Consider the following 13,131-nt stretch of genomic DNA (forward strand, 5'->3'; position numbering starts at 1 on the left):
AACATTTTTTAGGGTATATTGAAAAAAATACATCATGAAACGATTATATTTTGGATATCGATAACCAAATAAGTTATATTGATCGATAACTTGAATAACCGACTTCAATACTATACGATTTTCTATCGATAACCAAGTCGATTATTATTAGCAATGTGTAAGATCATTATAATGATACCATTACATTGTCTAACTAATCTTATGATTCGAAAATCGATTATCTATAGTAATGATTATCTAAAAACTCCTGAGAAATATATTTTTCTTTCAATTCCAGGACTCCAATTTTGCCCACTTCCAAACATGTGAAGCGCATACAATTCATATGCAAAGCAACTTGAATACACAGAAAATATATATGCACATATAGACCCAAATATATAGGTATAAACTTGACTAAAAGGACTCGAGGGAGATATTAATCTACTTTTTTCTCTACCCCCCCCTTGAGGGAAAAGGGCCAAAGAGCCAAGCGTTTTATTCGTTTCATTCGAGGCGAACCTCGTTCATTATTATTACCAACTATTCGCGGTTGTTGCTTTGCCGGTGGCTTTAACCTGATACCCGAAACCGAAAACTGAACGGAACCCGGTAACAAGTACACACACATATCCCCGTTCACGTCGTCATTTTCAGGGGTTTTCAGCTGCTTTTCATTCCCATGTTGCTCCATTTTGGCCAACGCTCTTAACTTTTATTGTTAACATGCAATTCATTTATTAATAACACCGGCATTCATACGTCAGTGCATGTGTTGGCCGCAGTATCCTCAACCTCTTTCGTATTTTTTCAGCTCCATTGCCCTTTTCATATATTTTTTGACACGTTTTTAGTAAGGTCAGAAATATTGATTTGTATTTTAGGGATTGCATTAGGTTTAATTATGCATTATAATATTGTTTTGGCTCCCTAAACTTATTATCATATAATGCCTTTAATGAGTTTACGACTCCCTTACGCACTTTATTTAATAATCTCTTTTCTTTTCATTCACCTAAGAAATTTTCCCACAGAATTTCTGGACTCCGAAATTCCCAGAATTCCCGTAATAATCAAATGGTAAAAACAAGAAACCCTAAAAAAAAACTGAACGCCATATTGTGCGCCATATTAAAAAGCCTTGACTCAAGACGTATATCTCGCTCCAACGCCGATCTACCCATCGCACTCACTCCCTAAGATCTTTTTTGGATGTGTGTGAACTAAAATCATATTTTGTAATAAACTTGTACACAGGTTTAATTAACTTCACACGTTATATATGCAATGTCTCGACCGAAATCCCCCTTTCCGATCTTTTTTTTTTGTTTTTGGAACGGTGCTTTCTTGCCGTCCCACTCGCACACAGAAAGAGACGGATAGATGCAGAGGGAATCATCATATTTTAACGAGTTTAATTTGAAAAACCTTTAAAAGGTAATTAACGTATATTTTTGGCAGTTTTATGACAATTTTTGTTGCTTATGCTGTTGCCTAAGTAAGACACTCGCACACAGAAGACACAAAAAGTTATAACCAGATACGAGATCCATATTTGTTTAACTTGGGAGGTTTGTGTTTTTTTTTTTTTGGTTTTTTTTTGGGGCTGCTACTGCTGTTGGCCAAGTGCGGAGAGTGTTTAAAAAATTACTTAATTGCTGTCATAAACTGGTGACTTTTTTCCACTCTTATTTGCTTTATTGTCATGACTCGACCGCGCGCACACTGACTGCCAAAAGTAAACTGACCACGGCACCGAAAGCCTTTGCCCATCGAAACCAAGGCGACTTTTGGGCCAGACTGTACATTTTGTACTGTACAGGCCAGAGAAAAAATAAAGTATAAACAGCAGCAATCACAATAACAATAATAATAATAGTCGCCGGGCAAACTGGTTGTTAATATAATAATATTTTATTGTTATTGCATTACCTGCTAAATGATTAATTCAAAAATGTTGCCTCAGTTTTCAGCAAACAAAGGTATTGTAGGTCTGTGATTTTGTTTTCGGAAATCGTTTTCAAGGCGATCGTGGGGAAATACTACGGTTGCTATAAGTATAAGGTTAGAAATGTAATGGAAAAGGTATCATTATAGGATAAACTATGGACTGTTTCCTATATTCCTCAAATAATGAAATGACACATTTATTATTTCATTCGATTTCATACTTCGCTTCACTTCCTTCAACTTAATTGAGTTACTGGATTATTTAAGTAGCCGCTTCTGGAGCCGAAATGCGGGATTTGGGTTTGTCAGTTCGGTTGCATCATAAATTCAAATTCAAATAAAGTCGAAATTCACATTCACTTACTCATCGTGCGGCCACTTAATTGATATCTTTGTGTGTGCCCGGCGATCTCGTAGCTCTTAGTAGTCGATTCAGATTCGGATTCAGATTCAAATTCAGATACCATTTCAGATTCAGATTCGTTTTCGGTTTCTGTGTGCTTTTATTATTTCTCTTGTTTCTGCGATGTCTCATTATTTTGTTGCCTTCGTTTGGGGCTTTAATCAGGAAGTTTTTAATTGCGTCGTACGTTTTAACTGGCAGCTAACCATAACCATATCAAACCCGCCCCCTTCAAACCCCTCGTTATTTACCCACCGCCCCTTTTTTTGGGGGAGGGGGCAATCATCGTGTGGCGTCATTTAATTGAATTATTTCGAACAACAACAATAATACTGATGAAGAAGAAAAAAAAACGTCGTCAAGAAATCAAAAAGATTTCTGTGCTTGATTTTCTGGTTCCTTTTCATTTTTTTTCGCCAGTTTCCCTTTTGGAGGTACATATATAATTAATTTTTAATTTGACTCGCAGAAATTGGGTAATAAAAATTGTAAATTGTAGCGAAAACCAGGGGAGTGGTCGGGGGGGTCTCCAGACTTCAATCATTAGTTGCTCGAAGGATTGGGAGAGGGTTGGCAATTGTTCTGCGGGTTTATTGAGCTGAACTCCCTTTTTTTGCACTTACAGAAATGGAAAAAATCTATAGAGCTTTCAACACATTCAGAAGAAATTGAACAATGATTATTTATTCACGATACAGCAGAACTATATTTTATTTATTTATTTAATCGCCAACGAATAAATCCTTCTCTGGCTACAATTATTCAACTTAAATCTATTTCTAAAAATTATTTTAAGAATATTCCCTAACTATATTTTTTCTATACTTAATATATAGAGGCAATGATTATTTGTTCATGGTTAATATAAACTATATTTTATCTATTTTCTATAAAATCTTATAGGTAAAAACTTTATGAATATATGTACGCATTTGTAAAGCTCGCAACTATTAAACATATTTGAAATACCGATTAGACATTTTTTTGGGGTCCTTAAAAAACAGATTTTATGACTCAAATATCATCGAAATAACTAGTATTTTTTCTCAGTGCTTATCGTTTCTTTGGCATTTTTTCTCAACGCCGTTCAATGTTTAATTTTAATTTTTTGCCTTTCGATTTTTGCTTTCATTCGGTGCTTTTGCATTATTAAAAATGTAAACAGCGTTTCTTAGGCAAGACTAACAATCTGTTGCCCCCTTAACCCACCGAGTGTTCCTTAACCCCTCTTGGCCGCCAGCTGCCGTTGACCAGCAGGCAAAAAATAAAAAAAGAGGAAAAAAAACGTATTATAATTTCCTCTTTTTTTCGCCTTCAACCGTTTGCCCATATATATAAGGATATAATATACCCCCTGCATTTACTGTTTACAATTTTTCTCGTTCTCCCGGTAATCGCCTTCGATATCCCTTGACTTCGACTTCGGGTTTTGGACTTTTGACTTCGTCTTCGACGGAAACGGAAACGTAGCCAAAATGCGACGCCCTGCAGTCGCCCAACCCCCCTTTTGGCCCCGCCACTGGTTTGTTGTTATTTTTCTGGTGTAACAATAAAATTTCCTTCCTACTTTCCCCTTTCTCCGCCTCCTTGTGGGTTGTATCCTTAACTGAGGCCAGGGAAAAAAAGCGGAGAAAAGTAAATGAAAAGGAATCAAAGGCTGCAATATGCCGCCCAGCAATGTTGACGCCGTCTTAACCCTCTACTGGCCCCCAACCGCCCACCAAAACCCCCATCGACACCGTCTGTTGCTGTAGTTAAAAAAAGAAAAGAATAAAAAAAGAAAGAAAGAAAGCCACAACCGACACCGGCAAGCAATTGTTGGGCTGTGTTTGGGTTATTTCTCCACTTTTTTTTTTGGTTTGGTTTTTCCATTCTTCATTTTTTTTCTTCTCTTGTTATTTTCATAAACTTTCAATAATTTTTTACTTTTGCCCATTGGCTGAAGTGCGCTGCAATCGAAAGAGTGGGGTATATTGATCTTAGAAAGGATAATAGAGGTATGGCTAAATATTTCCTTATATATAGTACCTTAAAAGAATATTTAAAAATATATTATAAAATTGCTGCAATCGAAAGAGTGGACTATATTGATCCTAGAAAAGATAATAGGGATCTGCCTAAATAAATCCATACATAATATATATAGTATAACAAAAAATTAGGATTAAAAAGAAAAATTCCATATATCAAAAAATGTATTATAAAATATCTTAATATAATCCATGTTTCAGAAATAGATTCCTTTAAGATCTTATTTTTTTAAGGTCATTACCCAAGTCATTAAAACCTACATTTTTCACTCAACTTTCCGCTGAAGATTTTGTTACCCAAGTCGAAATTTCTTAGGGTTTTTTTTTTCCACCGACTCCTTATTAATTTTGGTGCAATTTTTCGCCCCTTTCGCTGGCGGCCCCCTGGAAATCCTTTCACCACGCCCCCGCCCCTGGACGTTTTGCTTGTTTATCCTTGTTGTTTTTGGTGGGTGGCCGCCTGCTGCTTATCGTAATTCATTTGGCATTCTTGTTACCCATTCCCTTTGTGGAGCGATTCCTGGCAAGGCGGTCCAACATTAATTTCTATATTGAATCCTTTTTTTTTTATAGACTTTCCACAGACTTTTCCGCCCACCTCAAAATCTCGCCCATCCCGTTTTTTTGGGATTTTTTTTTTGTTGCGTGCGACGGATCGCGTTTTATACCATTTCCATCTATCTTTCGCTTAAATTGTCAGTTAAGCGACTTTCGAAACACAATGCCGCGACAAAAGCAAAACCTTACACGCACGAAACCGAGGGATTGGAATGATACTTGGGGCACTGGGATTGAATTGGCTGGGATTGGATGGATCGGCTGGGTTCCCATCGTGGCTTATAATTTGCGATGGGAAAACCAAGGAGAAGGTGAATCTGTATCCCATGGATGCGTGTGATTCCCCCATCCATTTCCCACCACTCAATGGTTTCTTGGTTCTGTCAATTGTATCTAGTCGATATTTAAATATTGTTTGTATTTAATGGGCACGTTTAGAGGTTTTAGTATGAACTATAAGTTCAATGGTAATGGATTATTATAATTATCTTATACCTAATTTGATGAAAGTGGTATGCCACCCATCTAGATATCTATCCCTAACTCCGATAAGCTTTTCGATCCCCACTCCCTTTTTTTCTTTGGTTGGGTTCACCCCACGGAAGTTGACATTAGTCCGGGTGATGATGCCCAGGGAGAAAAGAAAAAATAATAGAAAAAAAGTCCAACGAAAAGCAGACAAACACAGAGAGTGGCGAGATGAAAGGTCTACACATGGAAATTAAAAAATAAATAAAACGAAATGAAATAGAGTGGGGAGAGATAGGAAAGACATTCACCCAGACACTCAAGACATCCAACATCCACCTTTTAATTGTGGTAAAAATGGAGTAATGACGGAGTTCGTCTTTCGGAAGTTGGCATTTTGACTTAGTATTATGTACTATTATTGTTATTATTTTAGTTACCCGGAGCGGCCTTAGACAAACAGAAAGTCCGCATTGCATGCCGCTGACATTTTCAGTGGCTGGCTCTCTGCGTTTTTTTTTTCTATGTGGTGGCTTTTTCGGTGGCCCTCAAGAGGCTGACTTGGTGGTGGGGTCACCACTCTTTCTACGCAACCACATCCGGCCCCAGTCTTCTGGGGGAAGTTGTGAGTGAGTGAGCTGGCTTTGAGACCAAGTCTTCAGCTTGACTTGGAGTCTCGGCTCCCACACACGTGAGTGTTGTGGAGCTGCTACTGGAAAACACGAGAAAGTTCACTGGGTCAGGCCCAAATCGGCTGGATGGAGGGCCAGTTATCACTTGAAGATATTATCCAGAACATTGCTTTCGGTCATTCACTTGGCAGTTTCGAAAGGAGTCGTCGACTGTGGGAAATGTGTGAACTTTGGTGGTTTTCAGATGGGACTATTAAATCACAATATTTGTTAACTTACTTGTAATATAATATTAAGCTAGAAAAATCTAGAGGTATATTACTTTTAAATCGATTAACAGATGGACAAGTTATGAGCCTTAAAAGTCAAGTTTTGGGTCACCATTCTACAAGTTTTGAAAAATTTGTAAGATAGTTGTCATATAATGGCTCAAAAAAGAATGCAAATTTTTAAGAATGAATCGACCAACTTATAAAGTCATTTCACTTTGAAATAGGTTTTATAACGACTAATATATGGGGTTTTATACAATAGTTGTGGGTCACCTTTTTGCTAATATGCCTTTTAATGTTACAGGATCTATAGATCGATAAAATAAAAATATAATTTCACACTCAAAATCCCTTCCCAGAAAACAGTGTTGAGGTTTCGTCACTATATTTACTAATATTTGTTATATTTCCTGCATTTTTTCTGTTGCCAATTTGTTGTTTATTAAAATTCGCATGTCGTCGAATTTGACATTCGCCTGTCAGACCCTGGAAATTACATTTATTTTTTCTCTCTCTCGTATTTTTTTCTCCCGAAGAAGGAAACGCTGTTCTGTTTTTTTTTCGGGTATAAGAATATTTTTTTTTGAGGGTCGTCTGGGGTTCGGTAATCGGGTTTTGGGAGTGGGGGGAGTGCAGGGTACTGGCAAGTCCATCAATCATCAGTCACACATCCAAGTCGGAGCAGAGCTGCGCACTCAACGTAACATTCAAATCAATCAAAATGCTACTGCGACTTCTAACAGTTATGTTTATATACTTATTTCTTCTTTTTTTTTGTATTTTTGTAGGGGGGAATTCGAGCCCTTAGCTGTATGCAAAACGTAAATCTAATTTTTCATCGAATGTGTATATGTGGCAAATAGTTCATGCAAGAATTTCCCCAACGTTTTCTTCGTCGCTGATGAAGTTGTTCGAAATAATGAGTAATGTGCCCGATTTCTGGGCAAAGTGGGGTGGTAATGCTCATATGGCGTGCTCTATGCCATGCCGCAAATCCATATGGCAGAAACTCTTAACTCTCCAACACCCAACTCCCATCGCTTTTCGATTTTTTGGCCTTTTTTCGGAATCCAGTAGGCCTTGAAATCTAATTCCTGCTGTCATAGGCAAGCTGTGAACCTTTGGGCTCAGTCAGTCATTGCCTTTCACAACAAAAGCATTAGTTTTGGAAAAAAGTAAAATATTATAATTTTGAATAAATATTTTTTTTTGGTGAGTGCAAAATAAGTTCTTCTGTTTTCCTGCTCTTGAGCCATACGTTTAATAGAATCGCAGTGTTTGGCAAGAATGTTTTCCACGAAGCAAAGGGCCTTGGCATTGGCAGGAGTGAGATCCTTTCGTTTGGGTGTGCATCATCAGATGTTAGGCAGGACCAAGGGATGTGACAAGACCTCGGCCACAGTGCTCACCAGCCATCTGTCCAAGGATCAGCAGACGGAGCTGCTTCCCGAGGAGCCTCGTAGACCCGAGGAACTAATGCAGCACTTGGGCCCCAAACGCAATGAACTCGAGCAGCGAAAGATACGGAAAGTTCAATACGAGTCCCATCTCAAGGACTTGCTCCATCAAAGAACCTCGGATTCTGAGATGACAATTCAGTGTGTGCCCTTCGTCAAGACTCCCTCTGGTCCGGAGAATCCCCTGAAGAGACGTTACGACAGTCCCGAAGCGCTCCTCGAACAGGTCAGTGATCCCAAGGCATTGGCCAAGGAGATCATAAAGTTGGCCAGGGAACTGCAAACCGAAAGGCAGAAGAACGAAATCATCATGCAGAACTATCTTGACCTAGAGGAATCTTTGTTTCTGAAGAATTCTTCGCCCAGCTCCCCTAAAAATCCCAATAATGATCCCAATCACGATTCCAAGTCCAAGTGAGAGCTGCAGCTTCCGAATATTCGGCTATGGCGATTTTTAGCATTTAAAATTTTTTGTAAACTTTGGCCACTCTAATATGTTTCATATACACTGAGAAATTAATAATAATTTGGTACAAAAATTTAATTTGCTTGATTTGGCTAATAGGTATTTTCAGAGGAACTAAAATCAATATATCAAATCAAATGGTATAAGAAATAATGATTTCGATCATTTTGTTCATAAATTAGTTACATTTTTTCAGAAGACTTAAACCATAATTAATGTTCTATTTTAAAATTTGGCTTGTCGAAATCGCCTCAATAAGTAAAATAAATATATTTGTAAATTTAATATAAATTGAGGAGTACCCAAAAAGTGTCTATGATTATTGGTTTTGCTAATTGGTTATGCTTGGATCATAATATTTTCACAGGAATCTTAACTATAATATCAATGAAAACAACGTCATTAATGTTATATTTTAATAATTGGCTTGTCAATATCGAATTTATTGGTATAGAAATAATATTTATTTTAAATATACAAAGGCCATGATCAAGGAGATCATCCAATGAAAAACGAATGGGATTAGCAGACGGGCATTTTCGCAACCCTCCGTAAAGCCCGGCTTTTCCCCCATATGAAGTTCGGCAACGCCGGGGAAATGGCAGAGATGTCACTTGTCTAAAAATAGCGATGTGATCGCATATAAATTATAATTGAAATTATCCATACACTGGCTGGCTGATAAAGAGCGCTGCCTCGAATCAGAATCTGAATCTGAATCCGAGATATATATGATATATCATGACAAGTGGAGGAGATGCAGGGGGAATGGTACGAGGCGAAACGAAACGGTGCTGTTGATGACTTGATTTCAAATTTGAAATGATATTTTAAGAAACTAATGCCCGGCGGGGATGTGGGGGGTGGGGGCGGTGGCCTGTCTTATCCACCCTCAAACAGCCCCCACAACTGCCCCACCAGATCTCCACCCTGCGACACTTCGTGGGCATGTTAAATGTCATTTAATAGTTGACAGTTGCACTTGCATTTGCTGTTGCTGCTGCAATGATTATTATTGCAGTTTATTTTTTGTATCTAGCAAAAATTTATGTGTAGGTGGTTTTAAATTTATGTGGTCGACGTTGTCGTTGTCGTTGTCGACGCCAAAACAAGTCGCGTAAAATTCTTTTGAATTTGTTTCGTTTTTCTTTAATAAAAGTAAATTTTATTGCTTACACTAAAAATGCATTGCACTTGCCAGTGTGTGCCTGTAGGCTAATGCTCTCGTGGTCTCCGAGATATACAGATGCAGAGCGGCGAAAAAGATACATTTACAGATTGAAATACGTATGCTGATGCAGATCATTTGCTTATTGAAGACATCCTGTGACTTGCATCCGCTTTTCTTTTTCTTATTTTGCAAATCTGGCGCCCCAAAAATATTCATAAAAAAGACCATGACAAACAATTAAATAAAACTAAAACACGTGTTTATTGTTTGGCGTCATCTGTGAGGAATTCCTATTTAAATGGGGCAAACTAAACTGTGGGTTCTTGGAAATAAACTAAACCAAGCAATCTGGAGCTTCAAATTTAATAAGAAATGTTTTTAAAAACCAAGGTTTTCCGCTGATAAAATGTATTTTATTTACCATTTTCTTAAAACTACGGATTCGAACTAATTCGAATTAGTTCTTGAAAATATTTTTTTAAATTGTTCATGTGCTATTTTATCAAAGACTTTTCTTGCAGCCATAATTAAGGCATAATTTATATTATTTTTAAGCAAATTTGCTTCCACTTTTATGTGTCTACTTTGCCTTTCCAAACTTTCCACCGCCCAGCATTTCATTTGGGCGACCTTTGATCATAGCTTTGATTTTCACGCAACTTGGCGGCAATCTCTTGGCTTTTTGACCCGACCAAAGGTGAAAAGAAAGTTTCTGTTTATTTTGGCAAATCATAAAAATGGCGATGGTCATGGATCACAGCCCAAAACAAAAAAAAACACAAGAAAACCCAGACGAAAAAGCCAAAAAATACAGCGTACAGTCGCGGATAAGCCGAAATCAGTCAGATATTCAGTTGGTTTCTTGGTTTGTCAGTCTGTAAGTTTGTCAGTTTGTCAGTCAGTCATTCAGTCAGTTAGTCACTTAGTCAGTCGGTCAGCCAAGCGTCTCCGAGTTCAAGTTGTCTTATCGGTGGCTGCTCAAATTCCACCTGCTCGTTTTTTTCGAGTATGCGCCATTTTTGAATTTCGTTTTCTGGACGAATGCCTCTAATATGAGTTAACAAAAAATTACAAAAAAAGAAATACATATAAACAAAAAAAAGAAGCAGAACATAGAAAATGGAAAAGAAATGAAAACATTTTTCAAATTTTATGCTCATTGTTAGTTATGTATTTTTTATTTTCGGGTTTTTGTTTTTGGCTAATTAGCGTAGCCTCGGCCTCCGCCCGCAGCTCTCAAAAGTCGAGTTTCCCTTGAATACACGTAGTAGTAGTGCCTACACCACACATAATCCCACATTCACATCCACATCCATATCCATATCCAGGTTATAGTCGTTTCTTTTTTTTTCTTCTGTTTTTTTTGCATAAATTAAATATTTTTCGGTTGGGCCATTTGCCGGTGGGTGGCTTTTTGGCCCAGTTGACTGGGCATTCGAAGGTGAGCCGAGAGCATTTCGGGAATCTCAAGAGTTTGTAGGGGAATGCCTGCCCATGGCAAATGGTGGAGGAAAGTCGAGTGGCAATGGGGTGTGGGCCTGGGTTTTGGATAATGGGTGAGAGGTTCGGTTGAGTTCTGGTCTTAATTCGAAAGATACGTAATTATTCTAGTGCCATTACAGGTGAGGAGATACTATACATGGTTATTTAGGGAGTAGAAAACTATAAATTATGGTAAAACGATGATTAACTTTATGTTCCAGATAGGAAATTAAAGAAAAACTTAAATATAAGGGGTGAAATATGATAGAAATATTTTTTAATAGTTCTTAGTTTAAATATATTCGTTTATAATAAATGTATTTTTATAATAAAAACAAAATGGTTGGAAAACCATTTACCAATTTTTTTAGTTATCTTACTACATTTGACAATTGAAACATCCCACCAAAAGTCGTGTAGCGAACCCAAGAGATCCGAAAGTTATTAAAGCGTAGACCCCGCTCTCGATGCGTATATACTTATATATTGTTTTAGTGGGCTTTTGGCGCTAGATTCACACTATAAAAAAATTAGCTGTGCCCCTTCTTTGTTGTTATGCTCGCATTTAGCTTATTACTATTATGATTTTGTATTTTTCACGCCGCCATTGTGGCTGCCCATTTGCCGGGTTCAATGACTAATTTATGAAAGTTGGCCTGACTTGACTTTAATTTTGGGTTTTTGGTTTTTTTCTCTTTTTTCATTTTGGTTAGGGGAAGAGACGAAACAGACCACCGGAAAGCAGCCAAGTGTTTCGCAGGCAAATATGTATAACTAGGCGGATTCCAGATCACATAGACTTTCATCGAAGTGTGGTTTTCGTTTATTTATTTCTGATATGTTACAGATTCCCTAAGAACTTTCACCGACCACAGCCTATAATAAAACACCAAGGATCTGAGGATTCCGGGAAGTGGATATTTGTGTTTGCCTGTGAAATTTCGCGTTCACTTGCTGCGGTCGCATTTAGGGGCATTGTGTGCTCAATAGGCTCAATAGATTACCAGACCTGAGGTTAATCGACCTGGCAAACAGGTACTATGAGTTGGAAATGCCGACAAAGGAGTGGCAAAGGATCATTGGATTCTCGTTTCCTAGGATATCCGGCGGGTGGGGGGATCAGATGCCATCGGTCAGCGATTTAACGCCTCTAATTGAGCCATAATGTCTTCGATATGGCCCCAAAATCGTAGTCGTTCGGCTTTTGGCTCGCTTTTCGTGTGCCGACGCAGCGTTGAGAGTAAATCAATTTTTATGCCGCACTTTGCAGTTAAAGTGGGGACACACAGCTGCACGGGAAAAAATTATAGAGTTTTTGATAATAGAAAATAAAGTAATAGATCTTAAATTTTTTTAAACTGGATTATATTATCTTCAAAATAAAATAAATATGAATAAATAGGAGGCATATAGTATTAATTTATAGGTTTATCAACTCTATTTTGTGCCACACCTTGCACGGTAAAACAATTCAGTGATCCATAAAATTTAAAAAGTTGATACAACAAAACCTAAAAGATTATAAATATGTAACAAATGGATAGCTAAAATAATTTCTTTATGCTTTAACTATATCCCATTTTTTTCTTTCCGTGCACAGATGCCATCGAAGAGATACAAAGATACTCGCGAGCCTCTCGTTACATTAAATATGCATCAAAAATTGATGATGATGCATTTTTAACGATTCGAGGAGATTTTTATGTCGCCAGAAATGCATTTGACAGAGCATCGAGTCGCCTGATGTATGGGCCCAATACACATGTCCATCATTCCATCAGTCCATCACATTCGACATCTCCATCTCTCCATTTATTTGGTCTTGTTTGTCGCTTGTCTGCGCCTCAATTTGATTTTAATGGCCTTTTGATAAATTCCCCCCACCTTGGAGACCACGAAGACTACCAAAAACCCCCCTAAAGAACTCCTCGAAGATGTGAAATACCGGATGACTATATATATATGTATATGTATGTATATTTGCCCTTGGAACGGGTAGTACATGTCATCAGCGCTGGGCGGCGCCACTTTGCTACGCTCACACGCTGCGCGTTAACCTGGACAGTTTGTAATTATTTCTGTGGCCAAATTGAATTGAATTAAAGCGAAGAGGTGAAGTGCACACGGAGAGCAATGGCAGAAACCATCAGGGCAGGCAATGGGTCTCAAGAAGGGGCGACTCGACCTATAGATACCCAGGGTTCCAAGTTCAGTCCCCAGGAAATTTCGAAAAAAAAATTAATAGAGACTATTTTTTATTAAA

At 37.8% G+C, this 13,131-nt stretch overlaps 1 protein-coding gene across 1 annotated transcript; it reads left to right on the forward strand.

Moving 5' to 3' along the window:
• Window positions 1–7,397: 7,397 nt before the first annotated feature.
• LOC119557208 lies at window positions 7,398–8,242 on the forward strand. The gene is made up of 2 exons (XM_037869864.1): window positions 7,398–7,504; window positions 7,560–8,242. The coding sequence occupies exon 2, from the start codon at window positions 7,580–7,582 to the stop codon at window positions 8,165–8,167; it is 588 nt and encodes a 195-aa protein (XP_037725792.1). The 5' UTR covers window positions 7,398–7,504; window positions 7,560–7,579; the 3' UTR covers window positions 8,168–8,242.
• The last annotated feature ends 4,889 nt before the right edge of the window (window positions 8,243–13,131 follow it).

The sequence above is a fragment of the Drosophila subpulchrella genome, chromosome X, assembly GCF_014743375.2.
Source record: "Drosophila subpulchrella strain 33 F10 #4 breed RU33 chromosome X, RU_Dsub_v1.1 Primary Assembly, whole genome shotgun sequence".
NCBI classification, from domain to species: domain Eukaryota; kingdom Metazoa; phylum Arthropoda; class Insecta; order Diptera; family Drosophilidae; genus Drosophila; species Drosophila subpulchrella.

Coding starts and splice junctions, on each gene's coding strand:
- LOC119557208 (XM_037869864.1), top strand. CDS start 7,580: ATGTTTTCCACGAAGCAAAGGGCCTTGGCATTGGCAGGAGTGAGATCC.